Below are 14,065 nucleotides of genomic sequence, written 5' to 3'. Positions count from 1 at the left end.
CCCTGTTTGGAAATGGCTCCAAGTGTATGTGTCCATGCCCCCTGAAATGAACCAAAGCTCTTGCATCTGAAAACAACATTTTTAAAACATTTTTTGTGATGTTGATCTTGTTTATTTGATTCAGCACAGCTTTGTCTGAAACCATCTTCATATTCTCTGTAGTCTCTCCAAAATATTAAATTGCTTTTTTGTGCTTCAAAACAAAGTTAACTTCTAGTCAGTTGGTTAGCTCTTTTTATAAGATTCTCACCATGATTGCATGCGAGTGCCTAAAATCTCTTTTTAAATCAAAACAAATGAGTTGCCAAAATAGGCAGTTCACTAAAACCATGTGTTAGTCATATCTTGTAGCCCAGTAACAGATTAATGAATAAATTTAAGTAAGGGAGCTTCACGCAGTTTTCATGTCTGTAGTACATGTACAGTTACTAAAGCCTTGTTCCATTGTGGCTGGCCAAGCTGTCAAAAAAAGTTGGAAAAGAGATTAAACACTGTTCTTCAGCTCCAGCATGGATGGGGCCTGAATAAGGGCAGCTGCTGCTAAACGGCAGGGTCTAGAGGAGCACAGGTGGTATTGGGTTTAGCAGTTTTTACGGTGGAACACCTTGGCAATTGCTGCTGCTTCTAAAACGGAGCGCTTGTTCAGGATTTTTAGATTTACCTTGTGTTGGGTTTCTGGAAAAAAAAATGTATTCAACTGCTGAGGCACACCTGGCAAAATGTTACCTACCTCTAAATTGTTCCACTGTCATCCCTGAAAAGTAGATTGCATTGTCCTGAAATAGTTGTTAGGCAGTATTTCATAAATGTCATTTGGACTAATTAAATGGGGATAGTAAAGATAAAATCTGGAGGCATCTAAATGTGAACCACTTCACTGAGGAAGCAATTAGTTAAGAAAAATCAAACATCTGCCCCACATTTATCAATTTCTAAAAATTAATGTAGCTGCTACAAAAAAAGGCTGGCAGGGACCATTTTAATAGTTATTTAAAAGCCTGGTCACAATTGGAAATAAGTTCTGAAATAATAAAATCTGATTCCTGGAGTAAGATGTTGAGCAAAATACTTGCCCTCTTCTGGTGGCATGCCACAGTAACAGCAATTCTGAGGTGGGGCAGCTGCCCTCAGACCACTTGCAGTGAATCTGTTACTGCAAAATAAATGTTGAGCTCAGTTTGGCATTGGTAGACTGTCTTTTGAATACCAGTGCAGCAGGACTTTTCCAGTTCATGAGCTTAACAGGTTGCTGCCACTTCCAGACTGGGGGAGATTTCACTCCTTTTACTGGAACTTGTTATCCTTGAATGTAGTCTCTGGGGGAGGGATAGACAGGCCCTGGTATTTACTCTTTCCTCCTTAACAAACACTGGCTTGACATGGGTCAAGCCATGATGTAAGGTTGACCTCTTCAGATCTGAGAATACAGTGGAGGAAGGTACTGGGTTTTCTAGAGGCAGAATTTAACAAGTTTGTCTCCTTTGAAATAGATGCCTAGAAAATTTTCTATGCCAGGCTGGAGCTCAATCCAACAACTGAAGTAGAAAACTGTTAATGTGAAAGCAGGCATAAGGCAGGGCAGAGTTGCACCTTATAGACTAATTTGTAGATGTATAAGCTTTAATAAGGATCAGCTCACTTTGTCAGAAGCTACGACGCTGGGGGTGCTTACAGATGTTAAAACAAACAAAACCCAAACAGTGCTTTACTTTAAACTCCGCATGCTCCTAATAGCTGATTGACTCAGCTTTAGATAAAAGCACCAAAAGGCCCTGCTGAAGTGCTTGATCTATGAAGATGCTGTAGAGCCAGGTCAAAGTAACGTGCTGCTGCTTCCATAAAGTGCAGGATTTTTTGTTTGTTGTTAATGTCTACAAGCAGCCTAAGTGTGGTTTGACTTCGGGAGCACCACTGAGACGCTTCAAATTTAAAGAAACAAACCCACAACGAGAGCATTTCAACAGTACAATCCAATAGAGAGGGTTTGGCATGGCAGGTGAACCCCTGGAGCTTTTAGTGGGCTGGACCCAACTCTCAGTTCCTATCACAAGGTAAAGATCAAAAGGAAAATTAAGGGCAAGATTATGTCTCTGATGTTGTGGATAGCTGGGATAGGCAAGGGAGCAGAGCTGGAGGATATTCCCTGTGGTTCCTCCCAGTTGTCCTTCAGCCAAACCATTACTTATCATCACATAGCAGTCAGGCAATTTTTCTTCTTATAAAATAACATTTATTACTATTTTAAACAAGTCTCACAAAGTAACATTTAGAAACACAGGCCTAAATTAATTTAATACACAGCCATTATAACAATTTGGTCATGCTATAAAATTACTGTATATAAAAGATTGCCAACAAACTAGGTGTTAAAACCGTTCTCCCTTTTGGAGTCTACTCAGAAGTTAAGACTTCCAGTGTAAGATGAGTGGTCCACAAATAGATAGCAAAAACTGCTGTTTTACATAAATTCTCTTCTCTCATTCTTCCAACAGTTCACAGTGTAATAGCTGCATGCATTGGCTGTTTAGTTCAATATCATGCTAGCAAACAAACACCCATCTATTTGCTATTACTCAGTTTTAAGTTAATGCATGTCTATGTGGGAAAAGCAGGGAGAAGTTAACCCACCATATTTCTAGTGAGCAGAGCAGGATTCCACATGGCTTGAAATTTTATATAGGTGCTCCTTCCATCCAGGAGCAATGTGTGCTAGGTATCATAATGGATGAGGTGAAACATAGAAGATCAAACAGAAAAAGGAAACCCTTCCATCAAATTCACTGCAAGGCAGCTACTCTTTGAAAGTCTAGTTAAAGCTTTTCTATTAGCTTATTTGCAGTGTGGTACAATGATACCACCAAGCAAGGTTAACTGCTATACCTTTGTCATACTGTGTACTTTTCACCAACATCCAGTGCATATTTAAAGTGCAAATCTCTAAAAATTTATGACACCCCCCTCCCTATTTTATTTTGCAAAGAAAACAAAACCAAACAAAAGTTTGGTGGCTGGGCTTCTTTTGACTTGTTCATAACAGCAACCATGATTAATAAATCAAGCAGAGCAAGACAGAGCTGGGTTCACCTTGATTTTCGTGAGAGGAAAGAATCCCACTGTCTGCTCATTTCTTAGCACAGTGTTTCAGGTAAGCCTGACATTAGCACTGCTATTATTTCAGGGGTGGGCAAAATGCAGCCCACCAGGCCATTCTATCTGGCCCACAGGGCCCCTAAAAAAATTTATACAGTTAATATTTGTCTGCCCCTGGCTGCCTGTCATGTGGCCCTCAGTGACTTGACAAAACTCAGTAAGCTGCACTCCACCTGAAATAATTGCCCGACCCTGTATTATTTCAACACTGAATTCTTCCAGTCACCCCAAGAAAAGGCTTTGGGAAGGTGACACTGCAAATCCAAGAAGATAGCTGATAACATTGAGACACAAGAACCTACAGTTCTCCTGACTCCTTAATGACTGTTAAGCACTCTTTCTGGAATGTAATGTAGTTAACTGTTAATAGGGGCATCTACATATGCACTTAATCAACTTTGCACTAAATTAACTCTTCAGTAAAGCATCACCATCTACACATGGCAGTATTAGGGTGCAGTAAACTAATTAACTCCACCATAAGATAGTATTGTTGGGGACAAAACTATCTTATGACAGAGTAATTAACTGTGATCAAATGCTCATGTAGATGGTGACCATGGGCAAAAATTGTACCTGGTCAGCCTAGGCAGCAGGGGGCCAAACCTCTGCCTGTTGCCTAGCCATATGGCTTATGTTTGGCACACTCATGCCCCAGCCAGCCCCTCTGCTGCCCGACACTACCACACACAGCCTGGGGCTGACACACCCCTCCCCCAGCCTGCTGCCAGCCTGAGCCTGCTCTACTCTGGCTCAAAATGCTGCTGTTCAGGGTACATGTGTAGATGCTGCATTTGGGAGTAGTTCACTCTGGCCTGAACTGCTCCAGAGTTTGTTGCATTGTATTAATTGCACATGTAGATGCACTCAATGTGTAGAACAATATAGGAGCCATGAATTCCACTTTGTTCTGTATAGCTTACTCTACTCTGTCTCTCAGTACAGCAGTATTTGGCACTAATTCCCACTTCCTATTCTGTTCTCATGGTGTTAGTGACATGATGAAGAATGCCGAGCATTTGAAAGCTTGTCAAGCTTTATCCCAAACATGGAGCTCAATTAAAAAAAAAAAAATCACCCAAAAGAATCCTTGACTCATGATAGTCTCAAAATTTCTCACTTCAGTCAGAACAGAAGAGCTACCACATCTGTAGCTACTCATATACTTGCATACCACATGCAAAATAGGCTGCAGCATTGAAAGGTCTCTCTCACACCCACTCTGCTGCCTCATTTAATCTAATGAAGAGTTAATTAGCTATAATTTAATATAACCAGTGAATTCTTAACTAAAATGACAAAGCAGCAATAGCAAACTACATAAACTATTTTGTGCCCACTGTTCTGACTGGTCGTATTCTACAGTAACACTATTGCATATTCCTCTCTAAAGGGTGTATTAGAGCTATTTTCAACTATCTGGAGTTGCTGTTTTCCTCTGCTTAACACCCTCCTTCCCACTTTATACATGCTGTCCAATGGGGTGTAGAGGAGATAAAACAGGACTCCAGCATGACACAAGCATGTGATGTGTCAAAGACACTGTATGTATGGTGGTGATATGGGGCATTTTTTCTTTGAAAGTACAACTAGCAAAAGTGAGCATCTGCTGTGGGCCCAGGAGCTATCCAAGATGAAAGCTGTGGGCAGTACTCTGAAGTAATTACATAAGCTACAGTTACCACTGGCCCTACTGTAACTAACTGATATAGCAGGTATCCCACATGCCCAGAGAATCACAGTATGTGTAACTTTGGAAAACCTTCATACCAAGACTTAGGGAATCCAGTTCAGAAAATAATGCAGACGGCAGGACAGGGTGGCACCTTGGAGAATAACTTGTTCAGAAAGGCATAAGCTTTTGTAGTCAGCACCCTACTTAATCAGGTGCTACAAATAGATTTGTTAGGGAACACAGGGGTACTAACTAAATAGAAAGGAATAAAGGGTAGGGGAAGGAAAGGATAGGGAAAGGTTATTGCCAACAGAGGCAAAGGTGGATTGAAGAGATCAAAATAAAATGAAGCAGTTAACCCACAGATGAGTGTAACAGTCACAAAACCTAGTCCAGATAATGGGATAAGACTCCAGAGTCTCTGCTGAGACCGTGCTTAACACAATCTAGGCTGCAGATGATTTCTGGTTTTGCAATTGCCCACCCTGACCTGCCTTCTGCTTGACTTAAGACTAATGTGGTTAACAACCTCTCTCATTAGTAAATCAGGAGTAGACCAATTTTGTAAATAGTTCATCCTTGCTGCCCTTAGAAGACTACTTTGATAATTCTCCCCCACACTCAATAGCGGTCTGTAAACTACAGGAGGAGGGATTGTACCTACTTGGCAATTCCTCCATTTACAAGCATTCAGAAGCGAAGTTCTGTTTCCACTCAGGCTTTTGCTTGCACTAAATATTGGCATTTTCCATACAGTATTCAAAAGGCACAAGCCAAGCCTGCTTGTCTAGTGAAGAAGACATCTGATCAAGTGCAATGAGGGCTTCAAACATCCATAATACCATTCACTATCCATTGCTAATTAAGCAAACAAATCTGGTGCTCCAGTGTTGAAGCGATGAGCCTGGTGACCACCTATCTGTATAGCTCCCACCATGACCAATCACACTTTCTATAATCAATAGAATCTCAATAAAGCCAGGAGACTATTCCTAGAAAAGTACTTTCAAACAGCAAGCTGAGTACCAGACAGCCAGCCAGGCCCCTGGAATAGCAGACACTAAAGAGAGGAGAAGCAGAACGCATCCAGGTCAACAGAGACTGCCTGGGTGAAATATATCGAAAGCAGAAAGTGCTCTGCAACTGTTTGTCCAAAAGGAACAACAGAAATTATATTTGACTCTTACCTCCCATGGACACTTTATCAGCAAGAAAGTCATAACTTCCTGTAGGAAGGTGCAGAGTAAGTATAAACAAAGTTAATTAACACTGAGTGCTGCTTTTAGTCTTTAACTTCACACTGTTCATTTGCAGATTGATTATCAAAGTTGGGATTCTCTTCAACCAAAATTAGACTTAGGGAAATTAAGGATGCTGTTTGTAATACCAGAAGCTGCATAATACTTGTCTGGGGCCAACTGCATCATGGTTCTCATCTTTGCCCTTGTGTTCAAAAACTTAGCCACAACTTCAGAAGTACAAGGCAAAGTAAAAGTGGGGATGTGCTTGCTTTATTCCCTCACTGTTTGTTCCTGATTGAGCAATGTGCTTATTGTTACCATTATAATTTAAAATTAAACCAAAAGAGCATCAGGAATAGAAAAAAAACCCCTAGAAGTTAAAAAACCTGAGTTGGAAAAACCTGTATGACATTTTATCGATTTTTAAGAAGGGAGAAATCTGCAATGACCCATACAGTATATTTAAGTGCTTTTTCTAATCACTACTTCACACTTTTCATTGAAAAGAATTTCTTTATAACAATCTGCGGGTTTCACCTAAAATGAACCCCTATGACAGGGGGACATATTGCTTCCCATAAATATTTACTTTCCTGTTCCTATTTCCAAACCCCTTTCTTCTCCTCTACCAGCTACATGCACGTTTCATTCCGCTGCCTATATCTGTGCTTTTGAAACATGTGAGTATCCTCAAATCAAAGCTTATGAAAGGTATTCTCAAGCCCCAATCTTCTGTTCGTTTGTTTCTGGCAAGGTATCAACCTCCTTAATTTACTGCAAGATTCTAGAGCTGTGAGGGACTGCATCCATTAGCCTGTGAAAAAGAAAGTCATGTTCTGGCTAATATCACAAGCCACTTAGGGCTAGTATGTCTACGAATTCAATCCTAAAGCATCTACTTTTTATTTAATGTAAAGAAAAAACAATAGGTAATTTAACTCCACTGGAAGCCGTGTAAAGAATTTCCATTTCTTCATTTAAAATAAATAAATATATAAAAATATTTGCAGCCTTCTGGGTTATGATGTTGAGAGGCTAATGTATCTTGGAACAGCCAATTATGGGCCCATGACTGATGGCACAAGATTGTTAGCAACACCTTTTTAAGGCATAAACCCATGACAAATATTAGGTCTGTTGGCTACAGATAATTGGCATAATAGTTGAAGGAGCAGAAAAGGCACCCTCACATATATTTAAAGTGTTCCAATCCTTGTGAAAGCATAGCATATAAAGAGGTTTTACATAAAACACTGCTGTTTTGGCCTTCATGTTTTAAATGTTACTGTCAGCTGTACAAAGTTGACAAGCAAAATTGTTTCACTGTTACCCAAGACTGATCTACAAGCAGCACTATTCAGGGATAAAAAATTGTATCCGTCGTTTAGGTAAAGGCCTCTAATTAATCAAACAGCAGGCAACCTCAATTCAATAATTCCTAAACCAGGGAACAAAATGCACAAAGGTGGCATCCCCTGGCTTTGGTAAGTAACTCTTTGGGTGAGACAAGAGTATGGAGATGAGCTAATTTTAAAATGTTGCCTGAACATTTTCAAAACAAACATTTATACAAAATCTTTGTATACTGAATTGTTCCAGAGCTTCTTAAATAATTTAATGCCAAACAAGAAATAGTTGTTAGTTCTCTCCTTCTTCACCTTCTTCTTGTTTAATAACTGGGATACCTGGAGAGAAAAAAAAGAGAGCAAGAGAAGTTCTACTAGGAATCACTGACAGACTCATATACAGAAGTCTGATGGCAACTTACTGGCCAGCTAGGACAGGTGAAGAGAAGCAAGAGATTAGGTACTGAAGTCTACCCTTTAGGTATGACTGACATTCTCAGAACAACAGCTCAGCTGCCACAAAATCGTGTGCTCCTAAAGTTCCTGTCACTCCACATGTGCAAATTTGCCTAACCTTCTCTTCAGTCATTCTGGCTCCGAGTTCCCGTTCTCTCCAACCATTTGCCTAAATCATCCTCTCTTCTCCCCTCTCCATGCACTCTTCTCCCTCATCCCTTATTACCCAAACCGCCCACAAAGGACTTCCAGAATTTTAGTCAATAAAAAGGGAGTTCATAAAATCATAGAAATTAAGGGCTGAAAGGGACCTCAAAAGATCATCAAGTCCAACCCCCTGCTGTGGGCAAGAATACTGCTGAGTTCTTTCATTTCTCCTTTATGGCAAATCTAAATGCTTTAAGAAGTACCAAAAAAGGTTTATAATCTTATGATACTAATGTAAAAGAATGTTTTTAAACAAAATATTTAAAAATAATTTCCTATTTTACCTGCTGAGACAGTTTGGGAATTCTGTGTTAATCCTGCAAGCAATCACATTCCTGTTTCTGGAAGCAGAATTCAAAATGCCTGTTCTTTCCAGGATTAAGATTTGTCCATACCACCAGTTACTAGTAAGGAAACCCTGAGTCCTGAACTTTGAGTCCTAAGCATGTTTTAGTTTAAGCAGTCTGAACAAGATAACTTGAAGGCACGCTAGGTAGTATGTGAAGATCATATTGAAGCAAGACCTTCTCAACAGTTATAGTGAACTAGGAGCAGGAGTACGTCAAATGTTTAGGACAGAGATTCTTTTAATTAACTTATTTTGAGGGCTGAAACTAACTAAGGAGTTCCACAGAATCCACTTTTTCCAACTCTCCAAAATACCTAAATCTGTACAGGAAAAGCTGAGGCCTTGGCTGGCTAATTTATCTAGCTTAGAAGAGAATGTGGTTTGAGAGTAACAACCAGAAGGCAAAATAAAGCGTATTGCCCCAAGATCCCACAGCTGGACTGGTTAGGTGCTAATCCACTGTCCTAGTGTTTACAGCAGATTAAGCCAATAAACTTTCTTACTAACTGCTCACTTGCTACCCAAAACTCACCATCTAGTTTTTTCAGCCTAGGCACTCGCTTGGTGGCTTCCTCAACCCAGTTGCTCTGCTGGTCAGCGGAGTACTTCTCTTCTAGTGGATTGCCAACGAACACCAGATCTTCCAGTAATGGCAAGTCTGCCAGTCTCACAAACTCTGCTGCAGCCACAAAAGAAGAAGTAAAAAAATTGACTGTGGAACATGAAAACACATCTGCACCAAGGCTGTTTTATGAAATCAGCAAAGATGCAACCAGCTTGTTTTTGGAAAAAAAAAAGCAAGCATTGTCACAAGGATGAAGGATGGAAGGTCTCACATTATAAAAAAATGTATAATGTAAGTTAATTAAAAAAATGGGAGAAAGACAATTTAAAGAATAAACCCCACTTGAAACTGAATATACGGAGTTCAAAAATATTGAGAAAATCTCTTGCACAAACAGGTATCTAGAGAACTTGTTCACTGATAGAAGGCACAATGCTATCAGCCGTACCATGACTCAGATTGACTCACTGGGTGCACATTCACTATATACAGTAAGAAATTGCAGAGCAGAAACCAGGAGTCCTGACTCACCCCAATCTTTCACCAAATTATTGGACATGTATAGAATCTTCAACTTCTTCATGACATGGATCCCCTTCAGCTTCTCAATAAAGTTGTATGAGATCCACAGCTCCTCTAATGTATCGCCAACTGCTTCCTGAAAAAAATGAAAATACTTCTCAGATAAATTTTCTCATAATTCTCGGCTTCCTACTTCACCCTTGTCTCACAAAAAAGAGCCACATCCTTCCATATTCTTTGCTTTTTCCTAATTCTGGATGACAAACACCCAAGCAAGTTCAAACCCAAAATTTCTGAAGCAAGTCTCCTGGGCTATTGGCGGGGGGGGGTGGGGAAAAAAAGACTCCAGTAAAATATAGTGGGCAGGTCTACACATGTGCTTCAACATGCCATAGATTATTTTACTGAGCATTTTAAAGCATCATGTAAAAAACTATGACTTTATGCTACTACTCAGTAAAATACTCTACTGTTCATTAAGTGTCACTGAAAAAACATGCAAATGCCTACTGCACATTAGTGCAGCCTAACGTGCATTAATTTAGCACCTCATATTGGCGGTACTAAATATACATTAGAAAAGGCGCATTAATGTATGTGTAGATGCTCCCACTGAATGTCTAAGCAGAGCAGATGATCTACTCGAGTCCTATGGATAGAGAGGACTGGATTTATCTGTATGCAGTCAGTTCTATGGTGCTGATGACTACAGTTCACCACCGACGTTAGAAAGCTTTGTTTATGAGGAACTGCCTCAAACAAGTGCATATTTGTAACTAAAGGGTTAACAATGCACTTCCTGTCCTCAGCAATTCTCCAACAAGACATGACTCTCAAAGAAGAATAACAGTCATCATGGTACATTCACTCTTGTACAAGATGGTGACCTTGGCTTTGAGCTAGGCAACTGTCTTAAAAAGTTGTATCCTGCACGCAGGAATACAGACTCTTTTGAAGAAGAACAAAATGCTTCTTTTTATTTCTTTGCTTTAAATCATTCAGTTCATAAGAATGTGTCCTGTTCTCATCAAACGTAGCAAAATTAATCCTATTCCATTTCCTCTCCTCTAGATTGTTGCCTTACTTTCTATATTGACTCCCATCCCTGGCCTTCCACCAATGTCTGTCCCAGGCCTTTTATCCTGCTGTTAAGAGTGCCAATGATCTCCAGGAAGTGTAGTGACTCATAATGTGGGTTCCAAGGCTGACCAATATGTGCAGTATTGGAACACAATCTATAAACATCTTCTGGAAGGAGGAAGATTCATTTAAGCAAAACCATCAGAAACTGTTATTCAAATACTATCATGGGAGTTTATGGCACATTGGAGCTTATGATGCTTTGCAGATACAGGAAATGCAAGTTTTTACTTGCAGATCTTTCAAGTCAATAGCCTAAAATTGCAACTCCTATGCATGTAGAATCTCCACTGAAAATACTGGACGTTCAAGTGTGTAAACAATCAAATTCCACATTAGAAAATGCAACGCAACAAAGGGAGTCTGAAAAAGTGGACTGGTTGGGAGCATTAGGGTAACAGACAATGTACATTTCAAAGGAAAAGTGTGTTTGTCTTTATTAGGATTATTGGTTTTGCAATATGTTTTTATGTGGCAGATTAGCATTGAGAATCTACACCAGTGTTTTAAGGTCAGATTTGATGTGAATATAGTTGTCCAGTACAAAATAAAATGGGAGATTATTCTGAGCTTCAAAAGAACCTGTAGGAGGGCATGAAGATGGGTAACACAAGGAATGGTCAGACAGTAAAACTGAGGTGAATGGTGATGAGAGAGGTGGGAGAAAAGGGAACTCCCCTATGCTTTGGTGCTAGAGTAATCTAGAACTTCTTTGCTTAAACTAAAAAACAACATAAAATACAAAGTGGGACATACCAATCCATTTAGATTCTTTATGTTATTTCTCCCCAGTGACAGGATCCTCAAGTTTTCTACAATGGAGAAAGAATTTATTTTAATAAATTGTTATTGTTTAATAAAGTAAGAATCTGTTGCAAATCTTGGAAAACTGCCTTCCAAGAACCATTAACATCCTAAGCAGGCTGTACCAAGGAAAAAAAGATTGAATTTTATTAGCAGATGAGATTGAGTTTTATTACTAGATACTACACTTGATCTGAGCACATACAGCATTTACTCAAATACAAGACAAAGTTTTTCCCCCAATCAGCATGGGGAGAAAAAGCTGTCATCTTATATTCACTTATGAAGCAGAAAGGGGAGCAGGTTCCTGCTGCAGCTCTGACTCTGGCCTTGACCCCAGGTTGGGGGGCAGAGTCAGACCCACACCAGTCCCACCCACTGCAGCTTCTGCCTTCTTGCCCCTTACTGTAAGGCACAGCTTGGCTCCGGCTTGAGCTGGGCACAGGGCATGGAACTCCTTCCTTTGGCTAGACAATAAGCAACGCTGACACTGCTGCATGGCCAAGGAAGAGCTGAGCTTCCATGTCAGCACAGGACAGGGCAGATCAGCTCAAACAACATCTAGCAGGAAAGGGGAAGTGGTCAGGGGAAAGAGGCAGAGATCGGCGAGGGGAAAGGCAGAAAGTGTGGGGAACTGGGGGTGGGGAGGGTGCAGGTAGCAGGGGAGCAAGAAGGCTTCTGTGGGGAAGAGGTGAGCAGGGCAGGGGGCAAGGGTGGGATGTACATGACACCCCCCCCCCCCAGCCACTGCTTTCCCTGCTGTAGCAGTGGGAGGGGGGGCATGGAAGTTTCAAGGCAAACCTCTAATACTTAGACTGTATACCTGGAAAACTATAACAAATTTATAAATTTTCCATATGTAGAATCTAATTATGCAGTATTATATTCAAGTATATGTGGTACTGTTCTGTCTATGAATTGCAATGAACAGGTGGAGTGAATGCTTCAGAATGTTGTAAATAGATATAAAAGCTTTTATTCTGTAATTTGCCAATTCAACTTTAGTTCAGGTAGGTGTGGAACAAGATCTGCTCCTGCTTTAGTAACCCGTTACGACAAGGGTGGGCAATTATTTCAAGTGGAGAGCTGCTTTCAAGTGGAGAGCTGGGAACCCCTCCACACACCTCATGGTACAGCAGCAGGCAAGGCGCTCAGGGCACAGGCACTGTCAGGGTGCAGCTCCATCCAGTGCTGAACAATTACAGCAAGGGGTGCAGCCTCCCCTGGGCCATCTGTGTCACTGATGCTCCCTGCCACTCACATGCAGCCCCTGCACTGGCACAACACAGGAGGGAAACCTCATGTGCTGGTGCTGGCTGCCTTCCCCGCTGCAGCTGTGCCACAGGGGAGGGAAGCCCTAGGCGCCTTCCCCTGCAGGGGTGGGGAAGGCAGTTAGCTCCAGTGCCTCAGGCTTCTCTCCAGTGCTGCACAGCCCCCGCAGGGAAGGCAGCCAGTTCCAGCCTGTGGGACTTCCCTCTCATGCTGTACGAGTGCAGGGGCTGCACGTGAGTCGCAGGCAGCACTGACTATACAAACTGCCCAGGGGAGGCTGGGCCCTCTCGCTGATGTACAGTGCCAGCTGGAACCATGTGCTGCTGGGCACCTGTGCCCCATCTGCTGCTGCCACTGCCTGCTGGGGCTGCGCACCATGCGGGAAGTATGAGGGGGTCCCCACATCCCCCAACCCCCCTCCCACCTACACGTTGCCCATCCCGGCTATGCGCTGTCACCGCGCATCCCCTTCAGCACAGGCTGCACACTGCCACCAGCCCCATGCTCCCACCCAGCTTCAGCCCCATCACCACTGCTTCCCTGCTTGTTGCTCGGAGCCAGCAGGAGACCAGGGAACCAAGCAGGTCCCTGGGGGCTGCAGCAGTGGAAATGACAGCACCAGCCCCATGCAGAAGCTGCAAGCTGCCTGAATCAGGCCCGTCTGCCCATGAGGGTGGGAGCAAGGCAACAGGGTATGTTTGTGGGGAGGTGGTATACACGTGTGTGTCTTGCTCCCACTCTTGCGGATGTAAAGGCTGGGCAAGGCACAATTTGTTGGTTGGCACCGCAGGCTGGATGAATGTGCTTGGCGGGCTGGATACAGCCCATGGGCTGTATTTTGCTTCTCATAGTGCAGGGGCAAGCAAAGTTACTCTGCTGGTCCTAGTTTCACATTGCATGCCAACCAACAGTATGAGGACAGAGACCACTACTAAGACAACAGATTCAGTTCCAGAACAGAAGACTGCACTTGGTGTCCCTGAACAGCACCTGGAATCCAGTAAGAGGTGTCAATTATTCTAGCCCACTAGATTCTAACAGCAATACCACTCTGATGCAATTTCTTTTCAAAAGACCCATACTGCTCAGCCAGCAATAGTTTTAGCAAAATACCAGAACACCTAAAGCTGTCACAAAAAATGGTCTTTTAGTGAAACTTAATTTCCAGCTGTTACCAAATCATTTTACTAGGTGTTTACATGCAGAAAACTCTAGTACAGCATCCAAAGTTAATCGCTAACCACTAGTTTCATAGTTTGTAGAGTTGGAAGAGACCTGAGCAGATCATCGAGTCCGACCCCCTGCCATGGCAGGAAAGAGTACTGGGGTCAAACAACC

General features: G+C 42.0%; 1 protein-coding gene across 2 annotated transcripts in view; it reads right to left on the bottom strand.

The window, feature by feature from the left end:
• Positions 1–3,966: 3,966 nt before the first annotated feature.
• The window catches only part of DNAL1 (dynein axonemal light chain 1), a 25,940-nt gene continuing 15,841 nt past the window's right edge, over positions 3,967–14,065 (bottom strand). For both annotated transcript variants that reach the window (XM_019551890.1, XM_019551891.1), the window contains exons 5-8: positions 11,408–11,463; positions 9,521–9,647; positions 8,957–9,103; positions 3,967–7,751 (exon numbers count right to left, since the gene is read on the bottom strand). In XM_019551890.1, the coding sequence (XP_019407435.1) occupies positions 7,705–7,751; positions 8,957–9,103; positions 9,521–9,647; positions 11,408–11,463 (377 nt within the window). In that variant the 3' untranslated portion in view covers positions 3,967–7,704. The remainder of the gene's footprint in view (positions 7,752–8,956; positions 9,104–9,520; positions 9,648–11,407; positions 11,464–14,065) is intronic.

The sequence above is a fragment of the Crocodylus porosus genome, unplaced genomic scaffold (assembly GCF_001723895.1).
Source record: "Crocodylus porosus isolate Cpor-Errol unplaced genomic scaffold, CroPor_comp1, whole genome shotgun sequence".
In the NCBI taxonomy this organism is placed as follows: Eukaryota; Metazoa; Chordata; order Crocodylia; family Crocodylidae; genus Crocodylus; species Crocodylus porosus.
The sequence above is the reverse complement of the archived record's forward strand: the minus strand, read 5'-3'. Positions and strand labels throughout refer to the sequence as shown.